The 19,272-nt window shown below is 33.8% G+C and overlaps 1 protein-coding gene across 2 annotated transcripts in view; it reads right to left on the minus strand.

Moving 5' to 3' along the window:
- Nucleotides 1-6,814, minus strand: part of LOC106642445 (activating signal cointegrator 1 complex subunit 2) — a 196,191-nt gene extending 189,377 nt beyond the window's left edge. The window contains exons 1-5 of one of the 2 annotated variants that reach the window (XM_089592284.1): nt 6,712-6,814; nt 6,533-6,618; nt 6,300-6,460; nt 5,851-6,235; nt 5,555-5,775 (exon numbers count right to left, since the gene is read on the minus strand). In XM_089592284.1, coding sequence (XP_089448410.1) covers nt 5,555-5,775; nt 5,851-6,235; nt 6,300-6,460; nt 6,533-6,574 — 809 coding nt within the window. In that variant the 5' untranslated portion in view covers nt 6,575-6,618; nt 6,712-6,814. The remainder of the gene's footprint in view (nt 1-5,554; nt 5,776-5,850; nt 6,236-6,299; nt 6,461-6,532; nt 6,619-6,711) is intronic. The other variant, XM_089592283.1, reaches the window with a different exon arrangement.
- Nucleotides 6,815-19,272: the final 12,458 nt, after the last annotated feature.

The raw sequence follows: 19,272 nt of genomic DNA on the forward strand, positions 1-19,272 counted from the left end.
AATTTTATTGCATCCAACATGAGTTTGACGTTCTCATGATGCACGCACACATAAACATTGTGAGTACCGCTACTGCCTGCTAAAATACAATGCGGTGGTCTTAGTTAAACAAAGTTCGTAAGGCTTACTTCGATACTTTTATTTTCTTCTTTAAACAAAATAAATAACTCGTCCAAGTTGCCAAGTAAAAGTGTTTTTGAACGCTTATTTAATCACCGTTATCTTGCTTCAATAAAATGCAATCTTTTACACCTGGCATTAGACGACTTACGTTATCTTGTTTGTAAAAACTTTTTATACGATTCTCACTATCGGCTAAACATACCTTACCCTTTTTTTTTATTAGGTGACGATAAAATTCTATATTTTCCAACTAAGTCCAAAGCTTTCCTAGCTTCTCTTTCGGTGCATCCAAATTCTTCCATCAGATCGCGTCGATTCCAAAATTTTGGAGCGAGTGTGAGCAGCATAATATTATTCTTTCCTTCTGATAATTCAACGATGCAAACTTTTCTTTGATTTGCTCTAACACTGCGAGACCGGCTTTAAGGTATTTATCGTCGTTACGTTTTTTCTTATTTCTAAGTTTGGAAGCCGAAATTTTGCACTGTAAGCATATCATAGCTTTATCTTGAACGAATGGAAATTGTTATTTCAACGATTGCAGAAAATGCGCTAAACTATTGTTAACGTGATGATTCTCTTTATTTAAGGGATTACAGCAAACGACCATCTTAAATACTGATTGTAAAAAGTGAAATATAAGAATCAAATATAGCTGCCATTCAAGGATGTGTTACCATAGCTCTGTTTCAGCTTACTATAATAATAATACGTATCGTAGGCAAACCACTTTCTAAATAAAAGGAATTTTAAAAAAAGTGCGACTTACGACGGAAAACAAAAAATGTCTTGATAATTATAATCAAAGAGTATCAAAACAATACAAAGACAAAACTTTTTTCATACAGTATTTAGATTAGGCGTACTTGTTAACACTCGGAATAAATGAAAATAATGTGTAGCAGCGTGTGGCTTCGCGGTGTGTGGCGGCGTTAGGAGCGGTGGCGGGCGCGTAGCAGCCGCCCGTGCCGCGCAGTGTATCGCACCCATACATTCATCGGTCAAATACATAAAAATATCAACAAAAAAAACCCTTTTTTTTTTATTGACTAGGCTTTCGTAAAATTGTCTCATCTTTCGATCTAGATGGTCAAACAAATTCTAAAAATTGTACATCATGAGATTTAACGCATTTTTACCAACATTCGCATTTTTATAGGTTATAAACTGGAAACTTGTGAAAACTGATAGCACCATCAGAAAGCTGAGAAAAACGTGCATGAGAATTGATGCTCTGGTGATTTTTCAAACATTTTTCTCAGGCCCAAATGACGAGATGAAAAAGTCATCTTTTGTGCTCACGCAGCCAGTCTGCGGTGGCGTTGGGGCAGTTGAAAAAATTCTCCCAAGATGCATTAGTTAAAAAGGCGCCCAACAATTCACTAAATATATTATATCAGACAGGAGTATTATATAGGGATATAAATATACATATATTTATCTTTTATACATACTTTAACATACATGGGATACATAGAAGAGTAATAATGTAACGTTGTTTAAAGTTCTGTTCAAGTTAAATGGCTCGAAATGCATATACATTCCTAAAAATAAATCACAGTAGTTGTGTGACTACGGTTATAATTGAAAAGTAGGAATACATGTTGAAAGATGAATATAGATTGTATTATACATTCAGATTTCAATGATAAATGTAAAAAAAGGCTGCGAATAATTTTCTTAATAAATTAGTTGAAAAATGACTGTGTATTAATCTAATCAAGATATAATAAGGTATTAATAATATAATAATTATAAGACAGATGAATGAAGTTTGAATAAAATAGTTATTTAAACATACATAAATGATAAATCTTATTATGTGACTTAAATAATACTTTATTATAAAATATGCCTGATAAATACTAGAAAAACATTTTTTTTTTCAGTACAACACTTTGTTATTATAACTGTTATCACACAAATACTAAGGTTTACTTTTAGAGATGTAAGTGCATTTTGAGCCATCTAACTTGAATAAGACCTTAAACAACGTTACATTATTACTCTTTTATGTATCCCATACATGTTAAAATATCTATAAAAGCTAGATACATGTATATTTCTATACCTATATGTGAACTGTTCGGCGCCTTTTTTACATATGCATGTTAGGAATATAGTTATGCGCTTATAAATAAGTGTCGAACTGTACCAAAGTCGATCAGTTAAAACTCCAGTGGCTTGCACGGCAAAAAAGCGTGCATCCCTACCACGCACGCACACTGTTTTCGCCAGCAGCATTGCACCGTCTTTAGCTGTGGCCGAATCTCTCCGTGTATAAGGCAGGCGGTTTTAGTGTTGGGAGACAACTGGGTAACTTATCTGTATATGCCAATAATCGTTACCTTTCAAGTAGCACGGCAGAATGCCTTTTCATTACTTGCCCATATATTGCTGATTTTTGATGCAAAACTATTGTAATACACGTCCAAACTATAATTAATTAATAAAATATTGATAATGAAAGTATTAAATAAAGTTGTACTAAAATTATTCTCAGCATGCTTACGAACAGCTTATGCAGAAGCACCTGAGTTAATTCCAAAATATCTCAAGTCATGAGCGAACAATCGTTGGCTCTATGGTAAAACTTTTGCTTTTAAACCTAAAGTTCTTGGATTCAATACACTTCTTCCAGCTATATTTTATTTACCATTTTTTTCTAATAAAGCGACAAAAATATTTCTGCCCTCCTATAATGTCAATATAAGTTTGACAGTAATACACCAATACAACCAATAAAAATATCAGACAAAACTTTAATCTCGTTTAAAATAAATACCATGCCAAATGGAACTATAATTTAACAAATAGCCAGATGACTCGTGCACTCAATGAATAAAAAAGGATATTGAAAGCAGACAAAATCTTTACAAAAAAAACCACTATATATGTTTCATTTGATTTAGTTCAATTAAGTTTACGTTAATTATAATGACGCGATGGTTTGAAAAGTAAGTTATTCTGGGAACTTAAAGAAATACCATAATAAATATTCTTAAATTTTTCAAATACGTGTATTATTTAATAAATATTAGGCACAAAATTAACTTTCAAAATGTTTGTCACTAAATTACAAAAAAAAGATAGTAATTAAAAATAGCCGGAGATAGTGCATTGAACCCAAGAACTTTGGGTTTGAAAGCAAAAGTTTTACCATCGAGCCACTGATTGTTCTCCCACGACTTGAAATATTTTGGAATCAATGCACAAGCTGTTCGTAAGCATGCTGAGAATAATTTAAGTACAATTTTTTGTATACTTTCATTATCAATATTTTATTAATTAATTATAGTTTGGACGTGTATTACAATAGTTTCGCATCAAAAGTCAGTAATATATGAGCAAGTGATGAAAAGGCATTCTGTCATGCTACTCAGAAGGTAACGGTTATCGGCATAGATCAGTGCTCCGATATCGAACTGAGAACTCGCGCAGGCGATCTCTCATTGGCCGAGCACTTGAGCGTCGTTCAAACACTTCAAACTTAATGACCTAGCGCGCAAAGCCCGAAAACATCAACCCAAGTACTTAAAACCCAATGACCCGGCGCACTTACTACCAGCGTGCAAGTTTATTATAATTACTATTAATTCGAGCAGTTTAACCCAATAACCCGGCGCGCTTACTGCAAGCGCAATTAGTTTTTTAAATAAATTATTAACTCTAGCAGCAAAACTCAATGACCCAGTACGCTTACTGCCAGGGCGCTTGTTCATTTAAATAAGTGATAACTCGAGCAGTTTAACATAATGACCACGCGTGCATACTGCCAGCGCACTTGGTTTTTAAAATAAATTATTGACTTGAAGAGCTTATCCTAATGATTCAATGAGTTAATGAACGAGTTAAATAAAAACCTTTAGGAGAGCGGCGTTGGCTCAGTGATAAGCGTGCTTGTTACTGATACAACGCAGTTCTAGGGGTCGTGGGTTCGATTCCCGGTGAATGCAGATTTTTGCAAAAACTGTTTTCATCGGGAAAAGTTCCTATGTAACACCAGCTGTTTCAGGGAGGGTTTTTACGTGGAATTTTCCTTCAGAGTAATTCCTTGCCCCACAGGTTTTCGGGCCTGAGTGAATGCGAAACAGTGTTAGGGCTATAGGTAGGGAATAGCGGACCCGATGCCAGGCGTCGGGCAGGGATCGCCGGCCTTACCGGCGAGGAGTGGCCCCTGAAACACGGGGCTTCTCCAGGGATGCTAATTAGCCTGGATCCGATGCTTCGGCAGAGAGCGCCAGCTTAACCGGTGAGGAGTGGACGTCCTGGAATAATGGAGTCTTCTACGGGGAAAGGCTACACAGTGATGAGTGGACCCGATGCACCATCGGTGCAGAGAGTGTCAGCTTAACTGGCAAGGTGTTCCACCGGTCCACCGGAGATACTCACACTGTGCCCATGGATTCAGGTAGGATGCGAGGAAAAAGGTTTAGAGATGGGTGTGGCAATACACCCCCACACATAGGTGGTGATTGGGTGGCCCTCGCGACTAGGCCAATTAGGCTGTCGTGGTAATCCGGTAAAAAAAAAAAAAAAAAAAAAAAAAACAACAAACAAACAAACCTTTAGGTACTGATCATGTCTTTTTGAGAAGTCATATCATAATAATTTTCAATTATAATTATTGAGCTGTGTACATGTCTCTCTGCATTTTGTCATGCGTTGGATTTGACGTTAAGTTACCGGACACATCACATTTTGCTTCTCTTTTTGTAGGTTGGAAAAATCTTATACAACAAAGAATCAATACTAATAATAATCTAATGTATATCATCGGTTTTTTTATGCCTTCATTTCAGGGATGGAAGTGCAACATAGTCTCCTCGCGTAATAATCGTATTTACTGCCTAATAGGAAGCTATTTTGGCATTTTCCGCAAATTGGCTCTTGGGCAACATGTGAGAGTGGCCATCATGCAGAGAAAAATGAAATAATTTTCGGCGGATTTGTAGTTTAGCCCACCCTTTAAGAAGGTGGCTTCATAACATGCTTATAACGACAGTGCTGCTACTAACTTTTAATTACGGAGAGGCTGAAAAAGTGGCGGATTATTTAATTAATTTCAACGCTAACGAGCGAGTGAAACTCGCATGGAAGCTATTACTGATTATATTTATAACCTTTTTTTATTTATTGCAAAAATATCGATAGAATTTGGTTATTTTTCACAACTTCCCGCTGTCAAGTACCTTACACTTTTGAATTAGGCACCTTATGGTAGCACTGTCTTTTTTCAAGATAACTTCTCGAAAGGTGGGCTAAACTACACTTTTACCCACAAGGTTTTCAAAACGTTGTCAAAACATCTGTAAGCCTTAAAAACGTTGAAAAAAAGTACTAAAAACGTTTTAAGACGTTCTATGTTATTAAGGTGGGTACTTAATATATAATTTTTATTAGAGTGTTGACCAGAAACGTTAAGATTTACCTTAGTAAAAAATTCTCCTTATTAAAAACAGTGGCTGCAGGAGAATAAATATCAATAAAGGAGCTTACAGTAGATACTATGTCAGTTGTATACAATATTATATCTTCTAAATCAGACAAAGAAGATTCTTTGGTGTTCCTTCCTCTTTTTAAAAGCAGCTCAGTCTTACCTATTTGGTTTATGGAATAATCTTCAAATTTTCTTTCTACATTTTGTAAGACCTGTGCTACAATACAGCATTATAGAGATTCATCAGTTTTTATTTATAGAGAAAAATTTTTTTTGTATTTCTTCACCTTCACAACGAATTCCACAACTTTTTCTAAATCCTTTTCATACAATGGTTGAATTGTAAATGCCTCATTGACAATTTTTTCAATAATTTTTCTGTTATCCTGACCGTACTGCTGACATATGTCCATCAGGATCGGAACAGTCAGTATGTATTTGTTGTACAGTAAATACGCATGTTTAACGGAATCAATATAATTTAAAGCAGTTTCTTGGTTAGACATGAATCTAGCTAATACCAGCAGTATACTTTTTCTAAGTTTATCAAAATGTTCTTTAATATCATTATCATCTGGAAAATTTTTCAAAGTGTATGGAGTTGGAGCTTCTTGCAAGAAAATGACAATTGAATCAATAATCGATGAGTTATAAATGACACAAGACCAAAACCTATGAAGAATAGTCATATAAACAATGCTTAAATTTAAAATATTTATTTACCACATAGGTTTACCTGCAAGATGGTTGCAAGAGCAACCATGTTACATCTTCACAAATGTATCGGACAAGTTCGAGCCATCTTTCCTTTGCCCCTGTGATATACTTACCTTGAGAATCAACTAAAATTGGTGCCTCATACTTCAAAAACAATCTCTCACAAATCCAGTATTCATCCTGTAAGCAAAGTGAAAATCGTATTACATACACCTACGTTATTCTGTGCCATACTTCTTTGCAAAATCTTACCAATACTGGAGTCATTTGGATAGTTGACTTGTTTTCAACCATTAAATGTTAATCTTTTAATGGCTAATGGTCAAAATTCTCAAATTCTATAACAAATGAAACATAAAAAATTAAACCTGTTTTATTGATCGAACACTAAGCTTTCGTAAGAACGTATTTCCGATAATTGCTTCACAAACTTTATTTAATGTTAATCAAAATAAACAGCATTTCAAAAACGTACGCATTTCTATTGATTAGGGTTCATTTAAGCCCCAAGCGCAGTTCATACAGTTGCAACCATAGAGATATCTCTATGGTTGCAACACTCTGCACTCTGCCTGAAAAAGCGTGCTCCCGTCAAGGGGTGTTTTCCGCAATCGTCACCAGCAAGTAATTTAGAGTTGCGCTCTACGCTACCATCAGGTCGGTAAGTCAACTACCTTAAATTAACTGGCGCTCTGTTTCGTAATCTGCACAGTTTAAATAGCAGACGACAGTCAACAGCGATGAAATCTTCACTTTTTTCTCGACTTTCACGTCGTCTGCTGTTTTAACTTGCAGATAACGGAATATATTTGTTGACTTACTGACCTGGGTCCGTACCATATAACTTTTCTTCGCTTTGCGGGCCTATGTTAAAACATAGGCCCACGAAGCGGAAAGAGTTATATGGTACGGCTCCTGACGGTATAACGTATAGAGCGCTAATTTAAATTACTTGCTGGCGACGACGATTGCGGAAAACACCCCAAGCGGCATTACCACCACGACCTACGTAACTTTACAGCCTCTGATTTTATCATTCTGGTAAAGAGAGCACAGTGTAAGATGAACGTGAAGTTATGTGTAGTAATTAAAGAAATTACTACTAAGTAATGGCATATGGTCGATTTTATTAAACCATTTGAATATCTCTATTTTTAGAGGTCGACTTTTAAGTGAAAAATAAATTGTAAACTTGCCGCAAACAAAACAAACCACGTCAACTTTTTATTATTTATCTATAAGATTAGTTGCGGCTGGTTTATAATTATCAAAGTGACTTTGCTGTGAATAGCAATAGTTATTTGTATCAGCGCCATCTAGCGGTCTTTATTTTTTGGCCAAAAGTGGCTCCTAAAATTCTCAATCAGAGCATTCAGGATTAGAGCCATTTAAGGTGGCTCCTCACTAAATCAAAACACTGGAGTATTAAATGATATTTTAAAGAATGATTCTTGAAGGTGCAAGGAGTCTTTTCCCAAAATTTTAGACCTCGTCACCACCAAAATTGTTGAAAAAAACTAACTGGAAAATAGACTCTGTAACATGGCCTCTTATGGAGGGTCGTCAAATTGGTGGCGCAGGTTGTATGATATCTCAGCAAAGATACTGTAGTTCTTAATAGAAAACTATGTAGCAGATAGAAGAAATCAGAATCTTTCCAACGACATTCAGGTACTTGGACATTACCATGGGTTTTATAGGATATTTTGTGAAAATAGTAGATAACTGTGCAAGTCATGGAACAGATGAAAAGTGTGGGGCGTCTGCTACACCGAAGAGCGGTAGCCCGCGTAGTTTGAATTGGTCAGAAAGTTGTACGTTAAATGAATAGGAGTAGTGGGGAATCGTAATTATAATAAAAATAAATGAGACGCTAAACTAAAAGAAAATAATTTAATGCGGGGCTGACTTATGTACTTTTTTGACTAATAGATAAAATTAATAGAATATGTCACGATAAAGTTAGGACACGGTTGTATTTACTCGTCACTAATAAATAACTTGTAGATTTTTTCTAAAGTTTTTTTGTCTTTGGTCACCCGTGGCTTATTATTAGGTACTTATCGTCAGCTTAGTATTATTTACATACAAGGGTTGTGTTGTCAGATTTGTATACCTACGTCTGCTCGGGTCACTGTAATGTACGATATAGGTCAACAGTGTAGATGTGACTAAACTTTTTTTGAAGGGACTATAAGTACCTATCCATTTTTAGTCAAGAACCTCCACAGCCAATGAAAAGCTGTGTTGCAGTATGCTTACTCTTCTTGTGGGATTTATAGTAAAAAGCCACCTTAATTAAATATAAACCAGCCGCAACTCATAATAAAGCTATAAAATGAATAAATAACAATATGTGTGTTTTAGGCGGCAAGTAAACAAACTATTTTATACCAAAAAATCGACCTCCTATGTGTTTGTACTTTTAAAGATAAATTTTCAAGCATAAGATAGATTGTTAACTTGCCGCCAAAAACACATGTATTGTTATTTATCCATTTTATAGCTTCATCATTAGTTGCGGCTGGTTTATTACTGACTAAATGGCTTAAATTCTGAATGCTCTAATTGAGAATTTTAGGAGCCACTTTTGGCCAAAAAATAAAGACCGCTAGATGGCGCTGATCCAAAATAATTATTGCTACTTACAGTAAAGTCACTTTATTAATTATAAACCAGCCGCAAATATTATATTTTAAAATTTTATATATTTTTTAAATAGACAAGAAATAGTTGACATTTTTTATGCTACTTGCGGCAAGTTTACAATATGTCTTTTACCTGTAAATGGACCCTGAAAAGTATAAATATTCCACCTCCTATGCTCCATTTCTAGAAGACTCTTTAACAATCCATTTTATGCTTGAAAATTCATTTTTTTAAGTACAAACACATAGGAGGTCGATTTTTTTATTGAAAATAGTTTATTAACTTGCCGCCTAAAACACACCTATTGTTATTTATTCATTTTATAGCTTCAATATAAGTTGCGGCTGGTTTATATTTAATTAAATGGCTCTAATCTAATCCTGAATGCTTTAACTGAGAATTTTAGGAGCCACTTTTGGCCAAAAAATAAAGACCGCTAGATGGCGCTGATACAATTAACTATTGCTATTTACAGCAAAGTCACTTTGATAATTATAAACCAGCCGCAACTAATCTTATAGATGAATAATAAAAAGTTGACGTGGTTTGTTTTGTTTGCGGCAAATTTACAATCTATTTTTTACTTGAAAGTCGACCTCTAAAAATAGAGATATTCATATGGTTTAATAAAATCGACCATATGGCATTACTTAGTAGTAATTTCTTTAATTACTACACATAACTTCACGTACATCTTACACCGTGCTCTCTTTACCAGAATGATAAAATCAGAGGCTGTAAAGTTACGTAGGTCGTGGTGGTAACGCCGCTTGGGGTGTTTTCCGCAACCGTCGTCACCAGCAAGTAATTTAAATTTGCGCTCTATACGTTACCGTCAGGTCAATAAGTCAACAAATATATATATTCCGTAATCTGCAAGTTAAAACAGCAGACGATGTGAAAGTCGAGAAAAAAGTGAAGATTTCATCGCTGTTGACTGTCGTCTGCTATTTTAACTGGCCAGATTACGGAACAGAGCGCCAGTTAATTCAAGGTAGTTGACTTACCGACCTGATGGTAGCGTAGAGTGCAACCTTAAATAACTTGCTGGTGACGATTGCGGAAAACACCCAAGGGGTGTAATCCGCAATCGCCGCCAGCAGTTACATATGTACGACGTGACAACGTTGCGTGGTTGGGGGCGCTACTGTCGATTTACTGGTGATGTGATCCGCAATCTCACCAGCAGTAAAGCAGACGACGTCGGTCTACTTGCTCTTTTTCGTGACATTTTCTGATTGTAAACAAATTAAAGCAGACGATAGAATGTCGGAAAATGTCACGAAAAAGAGCAAGTAGACCGACGTCGTCTGCTTTACTGCTGGTGAGATTGCGGATCACATCACCAGTAAATCGACAGTAGCGCCCCCAACCACGCAACGTTGTCACGTCGTACATATGTAACTGCTGGCGGCGATTGTGGATTACACCCAAGAAATGACCACCACTCCATTTCTCTGTGAATCCACCAAACCAACGCCACCCCGGTCGGCCCAGACCCCAGCCAGCAGAAAATTAGAAATGGAATAAACAAATGTATCTAAACGACGTATTAAAAACTGCTCTTTTCGAAAATGCAAGTAACAAAAATTGCTTCCCTTTATTTATTTAGTTAACGCAAATTAAAGTGCCGTGCAAGAGGCAACACTTTGCAAGTCAATACCTCTCAGCTAACAAACAATATTTCGTAATGATTCTTGTTGTAAAAACTGCTCTCTTCATCAAAAAAATTGCTCTATCATTTAATTGTTATCATGATCTATTTACCATTGAGAAAAATCAATTTGTTGATATTGCTATAAATCATATAATTTATAGGGGATTTTGGCGTTTCATCAATTGGCTGCATCTACTGGCATATATATATATATATATATAGGATTATGTGCGAAGCTATCCCAAGCTAAGGAAGCCGGAGGCCGGAGGTTGAGTACAGAACAGGGCGTGAAATGATAGCTCAACTGTTTGGTTACAAAAGTAGGAACTTTATTCGAGTTCCTTGTACAACTTGCAGTACAACGTACAACCAGTGTGTGCTGATGACTAGGCACGCGCAGTGGTGGGTTTACGACAAGAAATTCTACTTTATATACACGACACGTGTTGTAAATGTATTTTATGTCGTGAATGTGTCGTAAATGTCATAAGTGTCGTGAACAAAATTAGGACTTACTTTTACCCGCGAAAATAAAAAGCGATTCAAAAATAAAAGTATGTAAATTCAATTTTGATACAAAATAGATAGAAGTTGATTAATTTTTTCAAGAAGTAAACTATTGAATGAGTTTATATTATATTTTTCAACTATACCATCTTGTTTTAAGTATATCCATCTATAAGCCTAAAAGATGTACGTGATGTAGAAATAGGCTGATCGATCGACTAAAAAACGCACTACTACCATATCGTACATGCTTCAAACTTAAAAGCTGTAGTCAAAATCTAACAAATTAATTTTTCGTACAGTATTTTACTGAATTAACTTTAATATAATATTTCTTCTTACTAATATATAAATCAAGAACGCTAAAACCGTTGTAATCGCTAACCGCGAAAACTACAGAACCAATTTTTTTCAAATTTTGCACACTGATTCATGATACTTCCTAGATGGTTTTAGTATAGTTTTTATCGTAAAAAATTTAATAACAATAGCAATAGATGAGCTCAAAGTTTTGCAAAAATACGCCAGCTTTTCACTTTAGTTCAGTAAAATCCGCTAGGTGGCGTCGACATAAAATTGAAGCTACCCGCAACAGATTTAAATAAGTGTGGTTATAATAGACCGGAGCGTCTCGATAGTGATGTAGTCGAGCTTCGGCAGTTCAACGAGATGCATAGAGAATGCTGATGACAGTCTTGCAGCTGGGTATCCCGGTTACGGACGACACTCATATCCAAGGTGGAAGGGACCTAGGTGTCCATTCACCCTGAATCTCAACGAGTGCGATCAAAAAAAACAAAATTATTCCATCCGATGCCGTCTCTGCCACAATACCAGGAGACATATCTAGCCAGAGCCCAATCTGCTCCAACTCATCAGGGTTGTGTGGTAGTCCCACCATCCCACCTGGTGCTGTTAGAGAATTTGTGGCTACTAACGTAAGCCAGGGAAAACAGCTCTAAGGGGCACGGGGAGCCACAACGGCTACCTTCTTGGTCGTCGTATCCCCAACGCGCTTACCCACATGTTCCCGTCTAACGATGAGCGGTTGGTTATCCGGGGAACGACCCGAGACGAGATATTCTTTGGTCAGCGGCGTACCTCCTTCCATCACAGTCTCCGTACATCGAGACTCCCAGGGTAAGAATCAAGCAACTCGTAGCCAGCTCTTCATCATCAGCAATAATAATAAAGTATAGCCTGGAAGTTTCACCACTGGCACTTTTTAGGGCCATTATAAGTGTTGGCGTTCCCTACTTAACCATCAATTTCATCGGTTCTTTTTAGGATCCACCTTAGTGTAAACTACCTTGCCAACAAATACATTTTTATTATCATTTCTAGAAGCAATTCGTCGACTAAAAGACTATATTAACTAAAGACGGGCACTATTAAACCAAGTCAGCTATTCACTGGCAGACGTCACCTGCGGAGTTGTTCTTCCCAAGGCTGGAAAACCCGGTGACCGACGACCCTATATTACCCTCTCACCGGTCTTTTTTAGGGCCATCGGACGTCGAACTACCTTGCCAACAAATATATTAGAACTTAACAAAATTGACAGAATACAGCTTTTAGGGGTCACAAAAATTTTAAGCATGCCGCAAGAGGGTGAATTGAAAGAAAAACTTCAAATGTATCTAATAAATACAATTTTGCTTAGGCGTCAATTAAGAAACTGACGCAGAAAATTTATCGAGATTGAAACAGCAGCGTCAAAATCGACAAACAAAGAGTCCATTACGTGAGAGATAAGCTTTTCATTGCAATCTCTGAAATTTTTAAAGATCCTACTTCAGATTTTTAAATAAGTAGAAAATGTTTTTGTGTTTTTGTGGCAATAAAAATGTAGGGTTTAAGGTCCAGGACTTCACTGCTCTGGTAATAAAGTTGTGAGATATGAGAAAACAAAATTTTTATAATGTAAATTTTTTGGGGGTTTAAAATCTTAACAGCTTTAAAAAATAGCCTTTTTCGTGAATTATACGGGAGAAACTGTAAATCAACGGCTTCTTATTTTATGGCATAAAGAATGCACGGTACTTTTTAGCATAATTATTTTTTTTGAATTCTTACACCTTAATATTTGACCAAATAAACTATATGGATTCCGAAAAAATATGTTTTTAATAAGAAGATTTTTGTTCTGAGATGTGTCAGGAATATGTGTAAAATTTCTAACTGAAAACGTTTCACATTACATGTCAACACACTACGGTGTTTTATTTAGTAATTCTCGGGCGAAGCCGAGACCAGGGGCTGCTAGTCATTCAATATGGACGGTAAGAGTTACTTAAATCTAACCTGTATATACTTACAACCAATTTTGTCCAATGAATTGAATTTTTTTGTGGTGCATTTTTTTAGATAGATTAGATTCAGAGATGATTGACCGACTATTAGGATATTTCTTTTTTGGTTGTAATATACCCTTCGTCATCGTGGAATCTGAATATTTCAGGAGATTAGTCCATGCTTTGAATCTTAACTATGCTATTCTAACAAGAAAAACTGTTGCAAATAAAATATTGAATAATTGTTTCCAAGAATTCTAAGAATCAATGATTCAAACAGAAACAAAAAATGCTGTTTTACTGACTGATGGATGGAAAAATAAAGCAGCCAATTCAAAAAATGTTGTTGCCATGGTAAAATTCGATGGTTTACAAAACAAAAAATATGTGTACTTGAATTCAGGGAATTTTAGCACTCTAAGAGTAACTGGCCACGCTTTACAAGATGCTGTGAATGAGTGTACTGGAACTGCCTGGGAAAAATATAATTTAAACATTTATGCTGTAATTTCAGATAATGCCAGCAACATGATTAGAATGGATCAATTGGTTGAAATGTTTGGCACACCACATGCAGTAGTCATAGTGCAAATTTATTGCGTAAGTCTTTAATCAGTTATGAATTTTCCAGCACAGTAAATAATCTTTTAAAAGAATTTAAAAATTGAGTATTAGAGGCTCAACTTATAGAGAGAGGTGGTAACCGAATGGTTTTAATTAGAGATACTCGTTGGTGTTTTCATTGTGATGCTTTTAGGCGCTGTGTGAGAAATATTCATTTGATGAAAGAAATAGCACGAGAACAGGAGATTCATATGTTATCTGATCCAAGCACTAATCTGTTATTTGATCCTAATTTTGAAATACAGTTACAAGATAATATATTAATTCTTGATCCAATTTTTCAACTGATAAATCAAAGTCAAAAAGCTAATTGTTCGATTGCTGAGTCGACTGAGTTATGGCTGAAATTGGAAATCCCAACTGACAATCCTAACTATGATCGCATTATTAGAGATAGAAAAACCAAAGCTGTTAACATTTTCGGCCTGGCAGCAAACTTTTTACACTCTCAATACCAAGGTTTACGATTTCAAGACAACGCCGTTTTTATAGCTATGATTGATCAATTTTTTTTTAGACAATGTATCTTCCCTTAGGAAAAAATTCTTCAAATATTTCTTCAGAAATATCTGCAGCATATTCAAAAGAAATTGCTGCAGAATTTTCTGCAGATATGTTTGCGAAATATTCTTATGATTGTATTCAGAAAAGTCTGCAAATATTTCTGCAAAAATTCTGTGCAAAGTTTCTGTAGAAATTTCGTCGTTTTCCTGCAAAAATATTTGCAGAATATTTTATATATACGTTTCTATAAAAAAATTTGCAGAAAGTTTTTCATATCATTTACCAAAAGGTCTGCTCTATGTGTTACTATAACGGCTTATTCTTTCTATATTTTTACCCCGGATGCCGCGCTTGCGTATAAATTTATGTAAAATAAAAGTAAAAGAGTCGCTGAATTTGAAGGTAATTGGTTGAGAACACACGAAATTAAAACCACAACAGATGTTATGTCACAAAGTTTTGTCAGCTTGGTTTGCTGACATTACAAAAAGTGATGTTACAGGTCGTGAGCGCAAATATTTGTATCCATTCGCTATCTGTGAAGTCAATCCTGATGAGATCAGCGAAAGTAGCTGTCAAAACCTTGTAACGCTGCATTTGTTGTTGTTTTATTGATTTCGTGTCTTTAGCCGATAAATTGTTCCGATTTTTTAAGGCAACTAATTACTACTAAAAAAACAAAAATCTGTTGAACACGTATAATTTTATATTAAAATTTTTCTACACAAGTTTTTGTTGACAGCGATAGTACTCTTGTTACAATTTTTTTAGAAATTATCATTTTATATTTTAGTAATAGGTGTTCTTACGTAAGGTGCTACGTTGTAAGGATGAATGTAAGGCATTTATCTATCCCGCAAGAATCAACAACTTGAAATATTTTGTGGGGTCTTGCATGACAATTCATACATGATATTTTGTAAAACTAGGCTGTTACCACTGTAAAGGAGTCTACAAAAAATTGTTTAAGTAGACAGAATTACCTTTCTATATAAAATATCTGCGGAGTTATTCTATAAAGTATTTAAATCTCATCGATGCTTCTTTCCTGTAGATGTTTTAAAATAAATTATTCTGCCTTTTATAATTTTTTTGCAATGATTTTCAAAAAAACTTACAATATGGTCTTGAAGAACTACTGTGGAAAAGTATAGTACGGTTAAGCATGGAAAAAAACTATTATCATTGAGAAATTCTATCTAGTGCATCTTAAAATCTCATAAAATAATAATCGGTTAATTTTTTCATAAATTTGGGACTACTACTTAATAATTTTAGTGATACATTTCTGTGCATATATTTTCATACAAGGTATTGAAAATAATTGCATGTTTATTTCTGTTAATTACTTTTTTTAGACAATACATAAATAATTTTCATACTGCAATCAACAAAACATTACATGTACACTTATTTTAGTGTTCTTTTAAACAATAAATTAATTATCTGCATTATACTATTCGGATAGTTTAATTATAGACTTGTTTAACTCAAACATAGAATTTTCCTTTGTTTTTTCTTCTCTAAGTTTTGAAATTGTACTTTATTGTTCTTTACAATTTATTTTATGTAATCACATAAAGAAAATACCATTACCACTCTACTTGTACTTGTTTTTTTGTCGTGTAAGATTTATTTGTTGTTAATCATCTTTTGTGCAAGAATATTTGTTCTATAAGTCAACTGATCTTTTAATTATATTTTCAAAAGTAATTTTCTCATAACTACTATATTTAAAACTGTTTAAGAAATAAAACACTTTTTCATTTCTCTTAACATAAATATAACACAGTAGTTTTAACTTTCAATCTTTCATCGTAAAACTATGTAAAATTAAGTATCACTTCTCGACTTTACTACATTTTACTTGCGATTGAGTGCACTTGAAAGAAATGAGATTGAAAATGTTGTATTAGATAGAATCGATGAAATTGTAGTTGCTCACGATAGATTTATTTATAACAACATTCTCATCCACACCAGTAACTACAGTCGTTTAAAAAAACGCTTGAACTGTATTGTAAAGACCAATCAGCTTATAATGTGAATAAGATTGTAAAAATATAGCTGTATCGAGATCAAAATGAATATTATATGATTGTAGGAAATAAATTACATGTTATTAATAAATGCTTATGTAAATTGCGAACTATAAGTTTAAATGAAATATCATGTATTGCGAAGAAAACAAATCAAATTGTTGCATGCAAAGTATAATCAATTACGCAAAAATGTATTGCAGTTCCCTATGGAACTAATTATTCTATTTATTTCTTAGTTAACAGCATTGAAACTGATTAAAGTATTGTATCCATTGTATCCACAACAGTAAAATGTAAGAATAGTGATTTTTGAAGGGGTAGAGATATTTCAGCTAATTAATGAATTCTACAAAGTGTAAATAAATAAGGTAATATAAACAGAGAAAATAATTTCGTGATGCAAAAATTTCTGTTCATTTTTCTGTAGAGATAAGTAACATTGAAAGATAGTTATAGTATTTTTATTATATTCTTTATTATTTTAATTTACCTGTTATGTTTGCAGGATTTGTGCAGGAAGGTGATAAAATATTTGTGCCCAACTTTATAAAAGTGACATAAATGTCAAATGCATCATTTTTTCCGATTTCCATTAAGTATTCTTTCAACCTTTCTAGCATGACATCCGTTGTCGTTTTAATTTTGTGTGTTTTGAACCAATCGAATTCAAATTCAGCGACTATTTTATTTTATTTTACATGAAATTATACACAAATATAGAAAAAAAAGTCGTTATGGTAACACATGGAGCCAGACCTTTTGGTAAATGATATAAAAAGGTTTCTGCAAGTTTTTTTACAAAAACGAATATATAAAATATTTTGCAAATATTTTTGCAGGAAAATAACGAAATTTCTACAGAAACTTTGCAGAGAATTTTTGCAGAAAAATTTGCAGACTTTTCTGAATACAATTATAAGAATATTTCGCAAACATATCTGCAGAAAATTCTGCAGCAATTTCTTTTGAATATGCTGCAGATATATCTGTAGATGTTTCTGAAGAAATATTTGAAGAATTTTTTCCTAAGGGTTCCCAGGGTCGCGCGCGAGGAACTTGAAGAGTTCAAAAACTGAACAAACATGTTCAATATTTTATTTCAAAGAAATTTTCAGTCAAGTGTCTTATTTTAGAAAGTAGCTCAAGTATTTTACCCTGTATTAGGTGAACTTGCCATGAGGCTTCAAATTTTATGCGCTTCCACAGCTCAACTAAAAAGCAAGATTATTTTCTAAATGGGCCTACGTACACGACACGAAAAGAAATCGATTCAGCCCTTCAAGATCATCAAAACTCATTTCATTGTACTATGATATAAGATTGACAGATGCTATAATCCGAGAATATGATGAAAACGAGGAAGAATAAAACAACTTTTTTTTTTACCATAAATTAACTTTTTAATAAATATAATCTTATTAATTTTCCGATAACAGAGAAAATATACACAGTGACGCGTTTCTAACTTTTTTAGTTTTCGCTTTGAACTTTATTTTTATTTTGTTAATTTTTGGTAATAAGTATGAAAAATAGCTCTTTTTGTACTAATAGAAAAAATAGAATTTTCATCTTGAAAAGTATACAAAATTGACATGTTTGTACATAAAGTAATACGATACTCACTCACTCATATGTAATGAATAGTTATACAATTCAAGAACTTTTTTTTCTTCTACATTTTGTATATTGTTAGTCAATTTTTCAATTTTTCCAGAATTTCCAAATGCTGGAATTTTCAGTATTTTTAAAGCAAAGTTGGCTAAATCTGGGTGTTCATTTACACATGATCGCCAAAAAGTAGAATAAGATTGAATATTCTTATCAAACAAAGTTTTAAAAAAATCAACTCTATCACAGTACTAAAAATAACTTTTTACTACCTTTTCGCTTAGCTCCAAAACTATGCATACCATGATTTTTTTTTTTTTTGAATTCATGGTTGTATTTTATTTTTTCACCTTTAAACATGGGATGCAATAAATTTGCAGTTAGTGTCAAATTATCACTCATGGAATCTATAAATTCTGTAACACAAGCCGCTACCGTTTCATTTTTAATTTGAAACTTCAGATCTAACTAATCTTCAAGTTTGCAAGCTTTAACATAACTATTATTGCGCTTGTTATGCGTATTAAAAATAATATGAAAAATAATTAAGTATTCTTTTAACTTATAGCTTCTAATTTTATGTCGAATAAAAAAGATACTATATTTGTATCAAAATCCATTTGAGCAGGGCCTATTACTTGACGTATAGGTTTGAGATTATTTAAACATAATTGTATGATTGTTATATAGTAGTTACAATCACTGTTCCTTTTTAATCACAGGTAATGGTGGTACCCAATCAAAAACTTCAATGCTGAATCAATGCTGAATCAATGCTGAATCAACGTTGATTTCAGCGATAAATCAACAATAGTGAACCAACGTTGAATCAACATTAATTCTATGAATGATGGAACACTGAAATCAGTCGTAATTTACATTGTTGATTCAACGTTAAATGAACACTGATTCAACATTGAATCAGCGTTGAATCAGTGTAGATTTGAACGTTAATTAATATATAATGAGAAATAATAATATTAATATAATATTAGAAAAATATAATGCGTATTTAATACAGTTTCACATGAAATAACTGAACCCCCCTGTTTTCGTGTTACCATACGGATAGTACCTCCATAGACGTCAATATATCTGCTTCAAATG

Source organism: Copidosoma floridanum, unplaced genomic scaffold (genome assembly GCF_036245765.1).
Source record: "Copidosoma floridanum isolate Cflo_tuat_1 unplaced genomic scaffold, Cflo_Japanese_pri ptg000015l, whole genome shotgun sequence".
In the NCBI taxonomy this organism is placed as follows: domain Eukaryota; kingdom Metazoa; phylum Arthropoda; class Insecta; order Hymenoptera; family Encyrtidae; genus Copidosoma; species Copidosoma floridanum.